At 46.9% G+C, this 15,000-nt stretch overlaps 2 protein-coding genes and 1 non-coding gene across 3 annotated transcripts in view; 2 read left to right on the forward strand and 1 right to left on the reverse strand.

Annotated features, from left to right (window-relative positions):
• LOC126572474 (leucine-rich repeats and immunoglobulin-like domains protein 3) overlaps window positions 1-9,810 on the forward strand; it is a 16,064-nt gene extending 6,254 nt beyond the window's left edge. The window contains exons 3-7 of the mRNA XM_050231821.1: window positions 3,561-3,635; window positions 3,761-4,042; window positions 4,135-4,786; window positions 4,865-5,033; window positions 5,105-9,810. Of these exons, the coding sequence (XP_050087778.1) occupies window positions 3,561-3,635; window positions 3,761-4,042; window positions 4,135-4,786; window positions 4,865-5,033; window positions 5,105-7,212 (3,286 nt within the window). The 3' untranslated portion in view covers window positions 7,213-9,810. The remainder of the gene's footprint in view (window positions 1-3,560; window positions 3,636-3,760; window positions 4,043-4,134; window positions 4,787-4,864; window positions 5,034-5,104) is intronic.
• Window positions 9,811-10,625: 815 nt separating this feature from the next.
• Window positions 10,626-12,015, forward strand: LOC126572481 (angiopoietin-2-like). The gene has a single exon (XM_050231832.1). The coding sequence runs from the start codon at window positions 10,660-10,662 to the stop codon at window positions 11,980-11,982; it is 1,323 nt and encodes a 440-aa protein (XP_050087789.1). The 5' UTR covers window positions 10,626-10,659; the 3' UTR covers window positions 11,983-12,015.
• A 453-nt stretch (window positions 12,016-12,468) lies between these two features.
• Window positions 12,469-12,541, reverse strand: Trnak-uuu (transfer RNA lysine (anticodon UUU)). The gene has a single exon. It is a non-coding gene; the product is annotated as a tRNA-Lys (tRNA).
• Between the last annotated feature and the right edge of the window lie 2,459 nt (window positions 12,542-15,000).

Consider the following 15,000-nt stretch of genomic DNA (forward strand, 5'->3'; position numbering starts at 1 on the left):
CACCGTCCAGTGTCGATTTGCACAGGTGATTTAGATAATAAATCGCTTCACTAACCAAGCAGCGGTCATCATCGATAAGGAGTATGCGTCAGCCTTCCCCTCACTGCCGTGCCAATCCATCATAGATTTGGATCGATAAAGAAAACATACCGTGCTGGGGCCCCGGGGGCTTGGTGGCGTGTCCAGCGGTGGTTCATGCTCCCGAAATGTTCGAGTCATGGAGCATATTTTGCAGGAAACCAACTGCGCAGCGATCGCCGGTGTCGAATGTTGTGCGACATTTGGTCCGCTATCTATCGGAGAGAGGGGAGGTTGATGTGATGGGGGATGGAACCATCACATTCACCACCACCAGCAACTGTACCGGAACCTCATGATGATCCCCCCGTGGCTGATGATGTCTGCGGTCGCATTCGTATGGAGTGTAAGGCCTTGGATCCCACTTAATTCAAATCAATCTTCACTAATCGGTAAATGATTAAAGCGATTTGCTGCAGTTGCGGTGACGGTGGAGGACCCCCGCCCCTCCTACGTTCCGCCCAGCTGCAGCATAGAATGGTTACGTAAGTTAAGAGCAAACTCGTCGCCCGCTTGCTCGCTGGCGATCCACCTCCCCCGTACCGAGTGGATGTTGTTTTGCAACGCCGCCGGATCGTGTGCCGGATGGGTGCGCGTGCGCACACGTGTGTGAGTGTGCGCGTGTGTGTGTCTGCATGTCGGTTAAAAACTCGCGACCGTCCTCGACCCACGCAAGGGTGGACCGCGATTTTGCAAATTGATCGTTTAGCCACGCCGCCGGGGGTCCAAAGGTTATCGAGCACACCATCGACCGTCGCAACTGCGGTGTGTGTCGCCGTCGCTGCGCTCGGTGTAGCAGCACCAACAGCAGCATCGGGAGCATATTTACGCCTCCGCACAACTCCGGTCAAACTGCGCGGTGACTAATCTTGGTCGCGGTGTCGCCACTGGGGACAAAAAAAACGGAGTGATCTGCTGGGGGAGAGGGTTTTGTTATGCAGATGTGTTGAAGCTACAAGCAAAAAAAAAGAAACGAATTTCGATCGTTCGGTTGTTCGATTTTATGTGCGATCGCCATCGCCATGAAACCATCAAACTTTCTGCTTCTCGTTCCGCTCGTCGTCAAGAGTGCATAAATTTGCATATATTCAAAGCAGAAGGAACGCAAAGATGTGCGCGATCGAATCAGAGATCGAATGTTGATAAGATCGCGTCTTCAGGATCGCCGTGGATCAGTTTAGAACGAGGTAAAAACGATAGGCATCGTCTAGTGAGCGGCGATTAGTAATCTTGGTTACCGGGAACACGGCATTTCTCTAAACATCCAAGTATCCACAGCCATTGTCACTACTAGAATGCAGTTTCCTGTTTCCCAGCAGTAGGCCTCGTCAGATTGCAACTTCCCCAGTTTTCGTTACGTGACCAACGCTCGATGTGTCCACCATGTAGGTATGTGCCACAGTTCTCTGACACTTTTGGTCAATCAATCTGCTCCCACCCATTGGGCTGATGTCATCTCGTTCGTTTGTTTTGCAGCAACAGTGATGATGTCTTGTCTGAGTGCGTTCGATTGGAAAATTCGGTTCGATTCACTGGCGCGCTGACTCATTCATCGAAAGGGTACCGGTAGTGGAATGCAAATGACTGTGATCTCATGTGGCGAATTGATTTACTGTGCACAAAAGCAACCCTCTCCTGCAGTGAGGCGAACCAGAAGCATCGAGTACGTGGCGGTGCACTTCCGCTTTCACGATTCGGATCAGAACCAAAGCCAAATTTCGTATTTGTTGACGTCTTTGGCCATTCGATAATGCGTACTCGATCGCCCAGGAGCGGGTGTACGTGCGCGATTTTCGCATTGCGCTACTGCGACGTCGTTTTGCAGTAGGAAATGCAAATGTGCCTACTTTGTTGCGCTGTTGCTGTGATGGCGACCACGACAACGACGACGACGACGACGTCATTGTGCAGCTGGCAGTTGTCGGTCGGTCGGGGTGCGATTTGTCTTGCTTCCCTTTCCGTTGTTGTTCTGCTGCGCCGCGCTTTGTGCAAGGCTTACGCAACCGCAAGTCGCGCGGTCACCATTGAACGAGCCAGTGCCAGTCTGCGTGGTGCCAACGTTGCGATGAAGGCGACACCTTATTGTCTCTAGCAGTAGCAGCAGCAACAGCAGGGTAGAGGGATTGTCTCAAGGGGGTAGAAAAGAATAGGAAAAAAAATAACACCCCGAGAGAACAGAATGTCAACCGTGCAACGAATCGTGAATGCATCGAGTGGAGAGGAGGGGGCTGATTACTACTTGGCGGGGCGGAGGCGGATGTAACGCTGGACGTGCTCTACCCCATCGGCGTGCCACGATGATTACGGGGAATCTCCACGTAGAGGAAGCAAACGCGCTAATTGCGGGCATTGCAATCTTTCTACGCGATCGCTGATCGACGAAGGCGTTGTTAGTGGCGATGATTAATGGCGTAAATTGATTTATCGAACCGGGGTGGGAGGACATGTTACACTGCTAACACCCCCAGTGGGTGCTAAGGGAGGGAGCCTCCTTTGATGCATTTTATGACCAGATGGGGAGAAAAAAAAACTGGAAGAAATGTATCGCTCGCAGTGCGCTGCATTCGGTTGCTACGATTGCAAGCTCATCACCAATCACGCTATCGACGCGTTGATCGACGATGATGGTCCGAGACGACGGTGCACTCGGAAGCGGTACTCGTTCCCATGGTAATAAATCACTTTTCGAAGGGTTTCCGATCAGGTCTACCCTCCCTCTTTTTCTCGCATGATTAGATTATGCGACTTGGAAGGAGAAGAACGAACAATCGACAACTATCTGTCTTTTTCTGAGGCGGCTACATGTTCTGGAATGGAATTTTCCATTTTCTCCTTCTAGTGCACAAGGAACAACGCTGCGACACGTGGGCCAATGTTTTGTTTCGTGCAATTAACCCCGGGGGGGCTGGCAAGGTGTGTCCCGTGGGCGGGATTGTCAGCTTCATCTTATCAGTCTGTGTTTACTTTTAACCCTCGCGACTCAAACGCGCTCTTTAATAGCGCAAAGAACGTTCGGTTGGTTGGTGGGAGGGCATGTTGTACTTCTTTCTTTTTTTTTTCCACTCTCCCGAAGCCAGTCGCTTTGTTTGATAAACGATGCCCTGTGGCAGGGAAGGGACACACCCTAAAGGGGGACCACGGGGGACGTCCGTTTATCTTATCTTGGACATGCTCGGTCGGTACCTGCCAGGTGATTATTTGTTCAAGGGCTTGGGCGTGATCTTGATGGTTGGCCCCAAACCGATCGGGAACCACTTCCCTACCCCCTTTGGAGGGTAGAGTGGATTCAATGCGAAGTAAATTAGGATTAGAAGAACGACATAATTGTGTATTGCCCCCTTTTGCTGCGTACTAACCCATCTGTTCAATCACCTGGTTATGACCTTCGGTTTTAGCGTCACCTCCCCTTCATCCCCCTCACAGCAGTGCCACACAGCGCTAACTCCCCTCCCTTCTTATTGCGTTTTATCGTTTATTTCTAGGGAGCTGGCGTCCAATCGTCTGAGCCACGATGTGATTGCCGCGCAATTAAGCGACCTCAGCAAACTGCAAGTGCTGTAAGTATGGAGCGGAATCAATCTTGCGTACAAATTGCCTGTCTCGCAATGATGATGTGTGGTGTTCTAACGTGGCATTTGCCTCTCTCTCTCTCTCTCTGTCTCTCCTCCACTCTTCCTTCTAGCAATTTGAATCACAATCGAATGAGCCGCTTGCCGGTGCTCCGAGGGCTAAGGAATTTAATTAAACTGTACGCAACTAACAACGAAATCGAAGCGATCGACGGGGAGGCACTCGCTGCCCTGCCAGCGCTCAAGTTCCTCGATCTGTCACGGAACTCGATCCAGGAGCTACAGTACAGCGTCTTTCCGGAACGGAATAGTATACAGTACTTGAATTTGAACTTTAACAAACTAACGCTCCTGACGAAGGGTACCTTCGATCGGTTACCAGTGCTGAAGCGACTGTAAGTAGCTGACCAGCGGCCAATCAGCTAAGGCTTAACGTTTTGTTAACAAAAAGTACAATAATTTATTTTCGCGTCCGTTTTCTTTGCAGAGAAATCAGCAGCAATGCGTTAGAGGAAGTGCAAAGCCTCACGTTCCAAAACCTAAACCAACTGAAGAGTCTTAAGCTGAACAACAATCGCATTCCCGCCCTGATGGATGGGGTGTTCCACGGATTGACCGCGATCGGTATACTCGAGCTGAACAATAACAGCATCCGTACGATACGGAAAGGTGGTCTGTTTAATCTGACCAGCCTTAGTACGCTGGCACTGGCACGGAACGAGATTGCCGAGATTGAGCATTCGGGCTGGGAGTTCACACCGAAGCTGATCAGTCTGGATTTGTCGTACAATCAGCTGAAAACGCTCGATCGGTACACGTTCGAGGAGCTGTCGTCACTGAAAACACTGCAGCTGCAAGGGAACAGCATTGCGGCGATCGGCGAAGGCACGTTCAATGAAACGCGATCGCTGGAATCGTTGAACCTGAACGAGAACCGCATCTCGTGGACGATCGAGGATATGCGGGGTCCCTTCCTGGGGCTGTCGAAGCTGGAACGGCTGTATTTGAGTGCGAACGAGATTAAATCCGTCAGCCGGAATGCTTTTCTTGGACTGAAATCGCTAACGCTGTTGGAGTTGAGCCAGAACAACATTTCATCGATACAGAACAACGCCTTCAAGGATACCGTTCGATTGGGGGTAAGATTAGTTTGATGCGTTTGAGCTGCGATCTGCGACTGTTGAGCTAACTCAATCTTTCCTGCCCTGTTTTCACAGAACTTGATCATGAACTCTACCAATCTGCTGTGTGATTGCAATCTGGTGTGGTTCTACCATTGGATCCGGGAGCGGAAGGACGTGTTTCAGATCGATGCCGAGTGTAGCTATCCGTTGTGGTTGCACAAACGCTTGATTCGGGAACTGCATCCTTCCAATTTTTCCTGCTGTAAGTGTAAAAGGCCCCCGGATTAATGGCCCACGAAACGGTTAATCTCAATTTTGCTTTCTTGCTTCTAGATGATTCACCGAAACCACATTTGATCGTGGAACCTGGCTCGCAGCTTGGTATCCGTGGCACGGATGTGACGTTGGTCTGTACCGCTACCTCGACCGCTGCCGATCGTATGACGTTCAAGTGGAAACAAGACAATCTGGAACTCCCGGAGAGCCAATATCGTGTGCAGCAACAGAACAATGTAAACGGTACGATCGGTACCTCGGAGTTAACGCTACCGAACATCCAACCGACCAGTGCGGGAAAGTATCAGTGTATCGTCACGAACACGTACGGTGTTGTGTACTCACCGAAAGCGAAGGTAACCGTCGGTACCTATCCTAAGTTCCGTAAAACGCCGGCTGACCTCACGCTCGAATCGGGTAAGGTGGCACGACTCGATTGTGCTGCCGCTGGAGAACCAAAGCCACAGATTTCGTGGGAAAAAGATGGTGGCAACGATTTCCCGGCAGCCAAAGAACGCCGAATGCGGGTAATTCCGAATGAAAATGCTTTCCTCATACTGAACGCGCAGCCAGTGGACACGGGCGTCTACAGTTGTACGGCGGAGAATGCTGCCGGTGTAATCCGTGCCAACGCGTCGTTGGTAGTGTTTGAACCGACACCGGCACTACCGGGCATGCAGGATAGTTTGCTCATTCCGATCGGTCAACCGAGTGTGCTGCGATGCCGTACGACTGGTGGTGGATCGGCGAAACCACCGAATATCTTCTGGCTAAAGGATGGTGAACCGGTGGGGCTTAGTGGTGGCCGCCACTTCCTGACGGACGAAGGACAGCTGCTGCTCATTGTCGATACGGAGCTAACGGATGCCGGTCTGTACGAGTGTCGGTTCGAGAGTGAATTTGGGAGCGAAAAAGGTTCAACGCGATTAGTGGTGGTCGAAGGACCGGAAGATATGCACGGTTCCGTACCGGGTGATGGTGGATACGCTGGTGCAGGAGCTACCGGTGCCGGGAGCCAGGAGGATAACGAAAGTTCCGTCATCGATTGGACGAAAGACTCGACGATATTCATCGTAGCGGTTCTACTGGGTTGCGCCTTGGTAGTGCTCGTGATCTGTCTCTGCGGAATGTACCTGCTAGAGAAGCGAAACCGTGGTAGCGACAACTCTGGTGAAACAGAGTTCGATTTGAGCACGGGCATGGAAGTCAATCAACCAAACTTGATCGTGCGCACCGGGGTCGGTACATCGACCACTCCGGCCGGATACTTTGAGTATCTCATCCCGAAAGCCAAAAACGGTGATGTAGTGACAACAACGAACATTGACGAGGAAGAAGAAGGTGTAGAGGACCGGCTTGGCCGTGCTCCCTGCTTCTATCCGGCGCCCGTGGCGAACGGAGGAAAAACTCGTGCAACTGAAGCGATCGATTCGGACGATCTCGATGATGACCTATCGTCGAAGGATTCGGGCACCGGAGGCGATTGTGCCTCGGCCTCGGGTTCAACGAATGCCGCCCAACGGGGTAGTCACGAGGATTTGAAGTGTTTACTTCAATCGCTTAACCGACACGGACAACCGGTTGAGCTACAGCTTCATCCGCATCCACAGCATCATCTTACATCGGACGATGATGATGTGCCGGATCCGGATACGGATCCTCGCATAGAACCACCCCCACCGATACCACCAGTCAATGCAACGAATGCAGTTCTGTTTACTGGAAGGTGTCAACCATCGACCCAACGGCAGCAATCCGATCGTGGCCTGCCACCACCGGCGGCACTCGTCTCGAGCCGTTTACCAAACTCACAAACCTTCCCGGGGTTCCATCTACCACCATCATCGGCAATGGCGGCGACAGGTCCGTTGAAACCTTCATCCCTCGAATCATCGGCCGATCCGATGCCAATTCCACCACAGCAGCACCAGATTCAAGTGAACCAGCTGTACCAGCTGCTACTCGAGAATCCGCGACTGGTTGAAAAGCCCGCCAAGTATCGGCCAAAGTCGGTCGAGCATTCGATCGACGATTACGTTGGTCCGATGGGATCGGCACCAAGTAGTGGGTTTGGTACGGGCAGTAGTACGAGTAGCGCCGGCGGTGCAAGTAGTCGAGCAGGAAGGCATTCGATGTCAATGGCGGCGGATCCGGTACATCGGTAGACAAGCTGGTGTCATGTAGCGGATGTTCGGGACTTCCACCGGCAGCTGGTCTGTCGTGATCATCCTTGATCGTCACCTAGCATATAATCACGCTCTCTTCCCTTTACTCTCTCTCTTTTTTACTATCTGTTCATCTCTTTCACACTTTTACTGCTCAATATTAATTAATCCGGGTGGGCAAATGTGCCTTCTCCACCATTGCATCATTCCACATAAGTTTGATGGTATGGATGATTCGTACACTACAGGCCAGGACCTGGCAAGGAGTCTGAGATGGGCAATCCTACAAGCCTAGAAATAAGTAACTGTTGACAGTTGATTTGAAAGTTCCTTCAATTTGTATCGTACTAAACGCGCGCAGGAAATGCTCACTAATGCTCGAGCCTTCCAAGGAATCGGTAAAGCAGAAACAGTTCCTTCAGGGGGGAACGAACCATTATCGCTTTGGAGGCTCAATGAATGGGGCCACAGGATAATAGGGGGGACGCGCTTCACTTGGGAAGCAGTAACGAAAAGTGCCACAAAAGACAGAACAGAGATGACAGTTGATGAACGGTGAAATGCTGCACTGCACTGCACTTTCCAGGAAACGACTCCTTGGCATTCGTGCATTTTATGTAAAGCGCTTTACGTACACAGTTCCATTTTGGCCTTTCCAACCGTTGTCCGAGGTGTGTTAGTTGAGAGAAGTTTGCATTTGTTATCATTCCAGCACTGGTTAGTTGTGTAGAGTTTTAGATACTTAAATTGCTTAAATTGTTCTGCTGTTGACGCAAAAGAACGAATGCGAAGAACCTTGCGAGAAAAGGAGGTACACGTGGTGCGGCATTTCAACTTTCATCATCTGCCACCGATCGACTGCGCCATAGAAGATAGATTGTGATCTTAAAAGTTGTCTTAACCACCTTTTTTTTGGTGTTTTTTTCTGTGCAAAGTAGCATAAGGAAAACAAATTATTAGGGCAATGAAGAGGGGGTTTGGCCGGCAGCGCGCTGTTAGTTGATAAGAGTCTTTTGCTTCGATGCGAACGTTCTAGATAAGGATTTGCTGGTGTGTTTGTGTGCGAGTGTGTGCGTGCGTGTGTGTTGATTTTAATTCAAAACGTGTGATACACCTTTCCTCTTTCCAGTTTTCCAAAACTTCTTTCATCTTTCACATGAACAATGCGTGATTCCGCTTTCGCCTGCGTAGTACTCCTACGTCCCGTCTGTTTTGATTGATTTGATTTTGTTGATATGCTTACGCTGTTCTGTTACGATAGCATTAGCGTGAGGGCTAATGGTGTAGGAGCGAATTGACGATAAGGCGCATAATTTGTATGATTTTACCTGTTAGCGAATTTTGGTCTGTGATTTTTGTTTTTGTTTGCCTCCCAAAAGCTACGCTAGAGGAGTGTGTATCGATAGATAGGATTAAGCTTTAGTTTAGGTCTTCGTATAAGTTCTTTTCTCCCCGCATTAACACCCACCTGTTACAGTTTTTCTATTTTATTTTGCGCCATCCATTGTTCCGCATCCTTCAAAGCGATTTCAAGAGGGCAGGCGATTTGTGCTTTTCAATGTGACCGTACCTAGCTAAACTGATTAACGTCGTAAAACTAAGCTAAATAATGGCAAAACTCTTACACTCGCAAGTACACCAAGAGGCTTCTAATGTTTCGTTCGATGCTTTGCACAATCAGCAAAGCGATAATAGCAAACCAAAGATACCGTCACATTGAAGCACGATGAACGCTGCACCACAATTACTCGCACAATTGCAGGAAATTGCTTCAACTAAACATCTTACTACTACTAAATCACTCCTATTGCAGCTACTTTCACAAACAGATCGTTCCTTGGAGACAGCTAGAGAGAGAGAGAGAGAGGGATCAGTAATCTTTCGGAAGCCTTCATTACAGATACAACGTTGCCTTATGCCTTGCCAAGTAAAAAGGGTGATTTTGCTTAAAAACAAAATTAAAGTTTACAATAGTAATTCGATAAAAAAGTGCGATTAAAATGTGTACTTCATGCAAGCGATACGCGACCAAATGCATTAGTTAGGAGGCAGTAGTTTCGTCATTTTAGCTTTTTTTGCGGCGAATGTTTTGAATTCCCATTCGATATTAGATCGTCAAGGTGACATTTGGTTTAACAAATGTTTCCACATTTCCTCTTTTGAACTTTCAATCAAGATATTGAAACCAGGAAATTATTTAAAAACAACTGATAATTGCCGCTCTCCGAACCAGTGAGTATTAAGAGCCGAAGCATCACACATGCACAGCTAAAGAAGGGTACTAATCCGTGTTAAAAGGCTTAAAGCAGAAACTATAAATCACAAACGCATTGTCCGTTGAAATAGAAATGGATCCGTATGTCGAAACAGAATCATCACGTCCTCGAGACGCGTCAAAATGGTAAAAACTTTCAAACTCAGACAAGGCAGCAGTAGCATTTCTATTCTTGAGAAGTGCACCAATATTAGAGTAAGGACGACAACACATTATTTATTTGCGAATGTTACATTAAGCGAACAGTAAGTCATTTAACAAAGATAACCTAATCCAATGTACTATACTGGAGAAATGAAATAAAAACAAACATCAACAGTGAATATCAATCGTTGGTCTCTTTGAGTTGTAGTTGTTTCAGATCGACCTCCGAAAGGCTCTAGCGAAGATCATATCTCCTATGATTCACTGGTGTAAGATTCAGCTGATCACTGAGATTCCGCGGCTGCTGAATGTTTAAATCGCCTGTAACGACCACAAGCATCGAGCATGATAAGGGGATTTCCCCAGGCATTTACAGCATCCAGTGCGTCCACCAGCGCATCGACAGTGAGCAATGGATTGCCGGCACCTTATCAATCGTTAATAGTCTTGTCATAGAGGTTATCATTGCAGACTGGTTGGATGATTTGTGAATAGAATCGTTCTCAAGCCATGAGTTTTACGCATGTTCATCATTACCTTTCGTTGATTAATATGATGACTAATGCTCAAAATCAATGCCATGAAAGAATAAATTATTGGGACCGATTAAAAAATAAAAATAAAATAGTTCAATTTGCTATTATGCTTGTAATGTGTTCAAAATCCTTATCGCCTGTATAGAAACCGAGCAAAGTGATATGAAATTGATTGCATCGTGGGGCTTAGAATGTATGTCTATCAATAGTTATGAGATGCAGTTGCAATGGACGGAGATGCTTATCACCCACGCAAAGGCCTCACAAAAAGGTCAAAACATCCTGTAGTAAAACAGCACGGCATGGGTTAATAAACGGGTAGTACGCAAGTACGTACGCAATAATATTTGCTCTCGATCGCTCCGTTCCTACGGGGACCACGGTAGCGGTTCAAACCTTGAGTGAGTATAAAACACCACTTCGAGAATCCCAGAAGCTTCATTCTGTTTCAACCTCCAGTCATCTCGGTGTGTTAAAAAGTGCGTTCTAGAAATGAAGCATTCGAGCATCGGTTTAATCCTCTTTGGTGCTGTTCTCTATGTTGCTGCAAGTGATCGTGGCCTTACTGAGAGCAAGGATGACGTCCAGAGTTTGGCGTATGGGACGTCGGGGTTTGGACTTGAGCTAATCCTGGCCAAGCTAGAGGCAATCGAATATAGATTACAAAAGATGGAGAGTATGCAGTTGCAGTTGCAGAAGATTGAGGACAAGATCCAGGATCATCGATCAAGCCAAAGGCAGATAGTGACAACCCTGCAGAAACATCAATCCACGCAAGGGCAGATAGTTGCAGCCTTGAACCAACATCGATCCAGCCAAGAACAAAGCCAAAAAGAAATACTTACTGTGCTTAATAAATTGGTAAATCAAGTCGCGCTTAATTTAAGCGAGGATCACAATCGAGATCAGGAGGTGAACACAGCGCTTCACAAACTCAATATAGACGTCGACAATGTGCATAACATCACCCAGCAGATAATGAATGCCTTGCCGCAGGTGCACCAAATCACTGAAATACTGCAAAAGCAGTGTCCTGTATCAGCAAAAGTGGATTACAATAGTGTCTTCACACCAACGGAAGTTAGTGTTCCACAGCCACCGATAACACCGAAAACAACAACACCAACAGCAGCTACTATTACAACTATTACAACAACACCGAAGCCTAAACAACCCCCCTTTTCCTCGTGCAAAGATGTTCCATCGAACATCTCTGGAACATATCTGATCCGCGTGAATCGTGATAGTGAACCGTTTGAAGTGTATTGCGAACAGAAAACGTTTGGAGGAGGATGGATCGTATTTCAGTACCGTTACGACGGATCACTGGATTTTTATCGAGGCTGGAATGAGTTCCGCGACGGTTTTGGTGATTTAAACAAAGAGTTTTGGTTGGGTCTTGAGAAGGTCCACCAGATAACAAGTGGCCGTAAGCATGAATTCGTCGTTGAATTGAAAGACTTTAATGGAACTTATAAATATGCGCTGTTTAATGCATTCGAAATAGGCAGTGAGAGTAAGCAATACAACTTGAAGGATATCGGAGCGTATAATGGAACTGCAGGTGATGAAATGTCCAATTATAAGGGTAGGAAGTTCTCAACCAAAGATCGTGACAATGATGAGGACAGTAGACATTGTGCACAGGACCGCGAAGGTGCATGGTGGCACTGGCGTTGTACCCTCGCGAATCTGAACGGGCGATACATGAATGCCGTCAATCGAAAGTCAATGCATTGGTATTTTTTCAATAATAACAAGAAAGGATTGAGCTTCTCACGAATGATGATCCGAGAGAAGGAAGAGCGTTTCTAGTCGGATCAATGGTGCAGTGAATTGAATAAAAAATCAACAATTTTAAATCAAAACAAAATAAAATAAAAAGGATTTTTTCAAAAGCAATCCAGAAAAAGTCTTTTAAATGAGGAAGATTTTTGCTTCCCACACCCCAAACCCAAAGTTCATCCGAAACACCATTCCAGATGTGAAGAATAATGAAAGAAACTCGGAAAGCCTGACGAAAGAAAATGCACGAAAAATGAATTACTCTACAACTTCTTACGCCTTTAAACATAATCCTTGCAAATGCTGCATGTTAGAGGTAAACTATTCTAAAAACTCTCAAAAATAGTCCGATGAAATTTTCGCTAGTTCCCTCAAAAAAAACCTGACTGAAGTAGTTATATTTTACCTTTTCATTCGTCGTTTTTACTTTGCTTCATAAATAAGGCATATTTTTGGTTATTATAATAATAATAAGCTACTACAGGATTTTATAAAAACGATCCTCACAACTCTCCCCGCCCGAATAGGGAATTGAACCCTAGACCGTTGGATTAAAAGTCCAACGCTCTGCCAGCTGAGCTATCCGGGCTGCTGGAGACCTTTGTAACAAAAAAACATCGCTGGGATGAGGCATTCTGATGCTACCTTTTCTGTTATCCTCGCTACACAGATCTGCCTTGATTCATCGCATGTGTTAAGAAAGCGGTGCAGGACATTAAATTTAAGAGTAACTTTCAATGGTTTGTCAAATCAGCAATTTCATCATTTCTAAAATATTTCCATTTGCAGTGCAACTTTTCGTGTGTTTGCTGATCCTTGTAATACCATGCTTCGGTATCCGAAACATCCATTCCGCTATCAAACCTGGCCGTCAGATGCCTTTCCGTGTAGCCCTGGGGCGGATACACCGTAAACAATCATCGTCCATTACAAGCCCGATGAATAGAATCGCCGGAATGAAAGGATTAACCTACTCCTGTGGTCGAAAGCGACCGCGCAAGATGAGTCTTTGCACTCTTGCCACGTCGCATTATCATACCGACCCGACAGCACCGACGATGCAACGATGCTACCGTTTTGCATTCTCACCGGAAACATAGGTTTCTTATTCTCTCGTTTGCACGGTTTTTGCAACTACCACACCGGTCGCTGGACGTTCACACGATTTTCTCGTTAGTGACCAGGAGCTTGGATGGTCAGCCGGACTGACTGCCATTGCTGATGATGCTGTTTGGTAAAGGTGCATGTGCTCACCCCCTTTAGGGGCGAGAAAATACAATCCAATCAGATCATTTATCACGATCTGCTAGCGTTGGGAAGATTATGCTTCCATGGTCCACGCCATGGTTCTGCTACCGATACTGGTGATGCAAACATGCAAATTTACTTTACGATGGCATCCGAATTTTACGGAGAGCGCTTACTCGTGTCTATTCAATGGATGCTGGTTGGAGGGCATCCTGTAGAACACTTCGAATGTTCGGTTCGAGTACGGGGTTTAGAACCACTCGCTATGAGCTCGAGCCTATCGTTACTTTGCTTTGTCTTTGTGCAATAGAATTTACTGTGAAGTAGATATCCGTTCATGCGAAAGATTGATTTTGTGTTGAACAAAAGATCCTCTTATCTTGGTTCAACAAATGTTTAATGAAGCCGCAAAGACACACAGAAGACATCAAAAGATGAAAGAGCATCCCATGTGACATGCACATCAAGGAGAGTAATAACTAATTCAGGAAATCTTTCTTTACATTTCAGAGCCCGAACATACGCAAACAGCTGTCCCCATTCGAAGGAATGCGGAACGATTTATAGCTATACACATGAATGCATTCAATGCATAATTAACACCACTAACGGTGCATCGAGTGATGGATCGCTGGGTTTTTTTTCACTAGCTCTGTCCACTCAAGACAGCAGCAGCAGCAGCGATGACTTCATCATCACACTACATTAGTGGCGGCTTAAAGTTCCGCGCACGCCATTCACGAAAACTCAATCAAAAGTTTGACAATTTAAAATTCAACACATTTGCATCGTTAATGATGATGATGATGACGAGCAGTGCCGGAATGTTGATGCTGCAACCTGGCTGCTGCCTGCTTTATGATGCGACGACCAGTGATGGTCATTTTAGGGGGGGCTGGAGAGGGGGTGGTTCGCGTGGGTTGGTTAAAAATGTAACATACACATCGATCTAGTAGTGGATCGGTGCGATGCCGAGTGGATTTGGTCGTGGTTGAATAGTCTAGCAACAGGGCGCGCAGGATGATGGAGAGATTATGCAAGGTGCGGTGCACCATCGTGTGCATAAATTGCGATTATGCACATTCGAAATGTTTCCACGGGGAATTTCTCCACGGGAAAAGTGCACTAAAAAGTGGAGGGCCCTTGGTTTAAATGACTGTGGGACCAACGGGGAGTCCGGGGGAGGGATATATTTACATATTCAATGAAATAAGCTGCTGCCGCTTGCACGCTTTGTGCTCCTCTGCCGCAAGGTGGAGCGTTGCGTCATTTTAGAGTGCTGGATCCGTTGATCCATTACCATGCACTCTCCCCCTTTTCTATTTATGAGCTGGCAAGGTGAGCACATAAAAAACGAATACTTTTTTGCATAAATCTATCTACTGAACCGGTAGGAGTCGAGTTGATGCGTTTTTTCGCGCTACTGTCCTATGGTGTTCTGTTCCAATCGCCGGAAGAGATTTAGTAACAGTCAGAGTCAGTGAATGAGTGAATCGTGTGTGGTGATTTATGAACTTGTGGGCCACCACCACCAACGGATTAGTAGCAGGTGTTGATTTAGTAGAGCGCAATCAGATTCAATATTCGATCAATAGTTTACCAATCAGGTAAAGGAAGAGATCAGATCCATCGGATCAATCGGTATATCGGAATTGTGTTGATTTATAATAAATTAATTTAAAATCGGAATCACGTTTCCAATCTGTGCCTGTTGCTCAAAATACGACTCCCTTTTGACATTTCTGCAGCTCGAAGCTTGCTTAGATTGTCTTCGTTACCGAAAGTGTCGGTGCCGACGAT

This window comes from Anopheles aquasalis, chromosome 2 (assembly GCF_943734665.1).
Source record: "Anopheles aquasalis chromosome 2, idAnoAquaMG_Q_19, whole genome shotgun sequence".
Taxonomy (NCBI): domain Eukaryota; kingdom Metazoa; phylum Arthropoda; class Insecta; order Diptera; family Culicidae; genus Anopheles; species Anopheles aquasalis.

Bases quoted from the DNA above. Each gene is read 5' to 3' on its own strand.
- LOC126572481 (XM_050231832.1), top strand. From the start codon at position 10,660: ATGAAGCATTCGAGCATCGGTTTAATCCTCTTTGGTGCTGTTCTCTAT.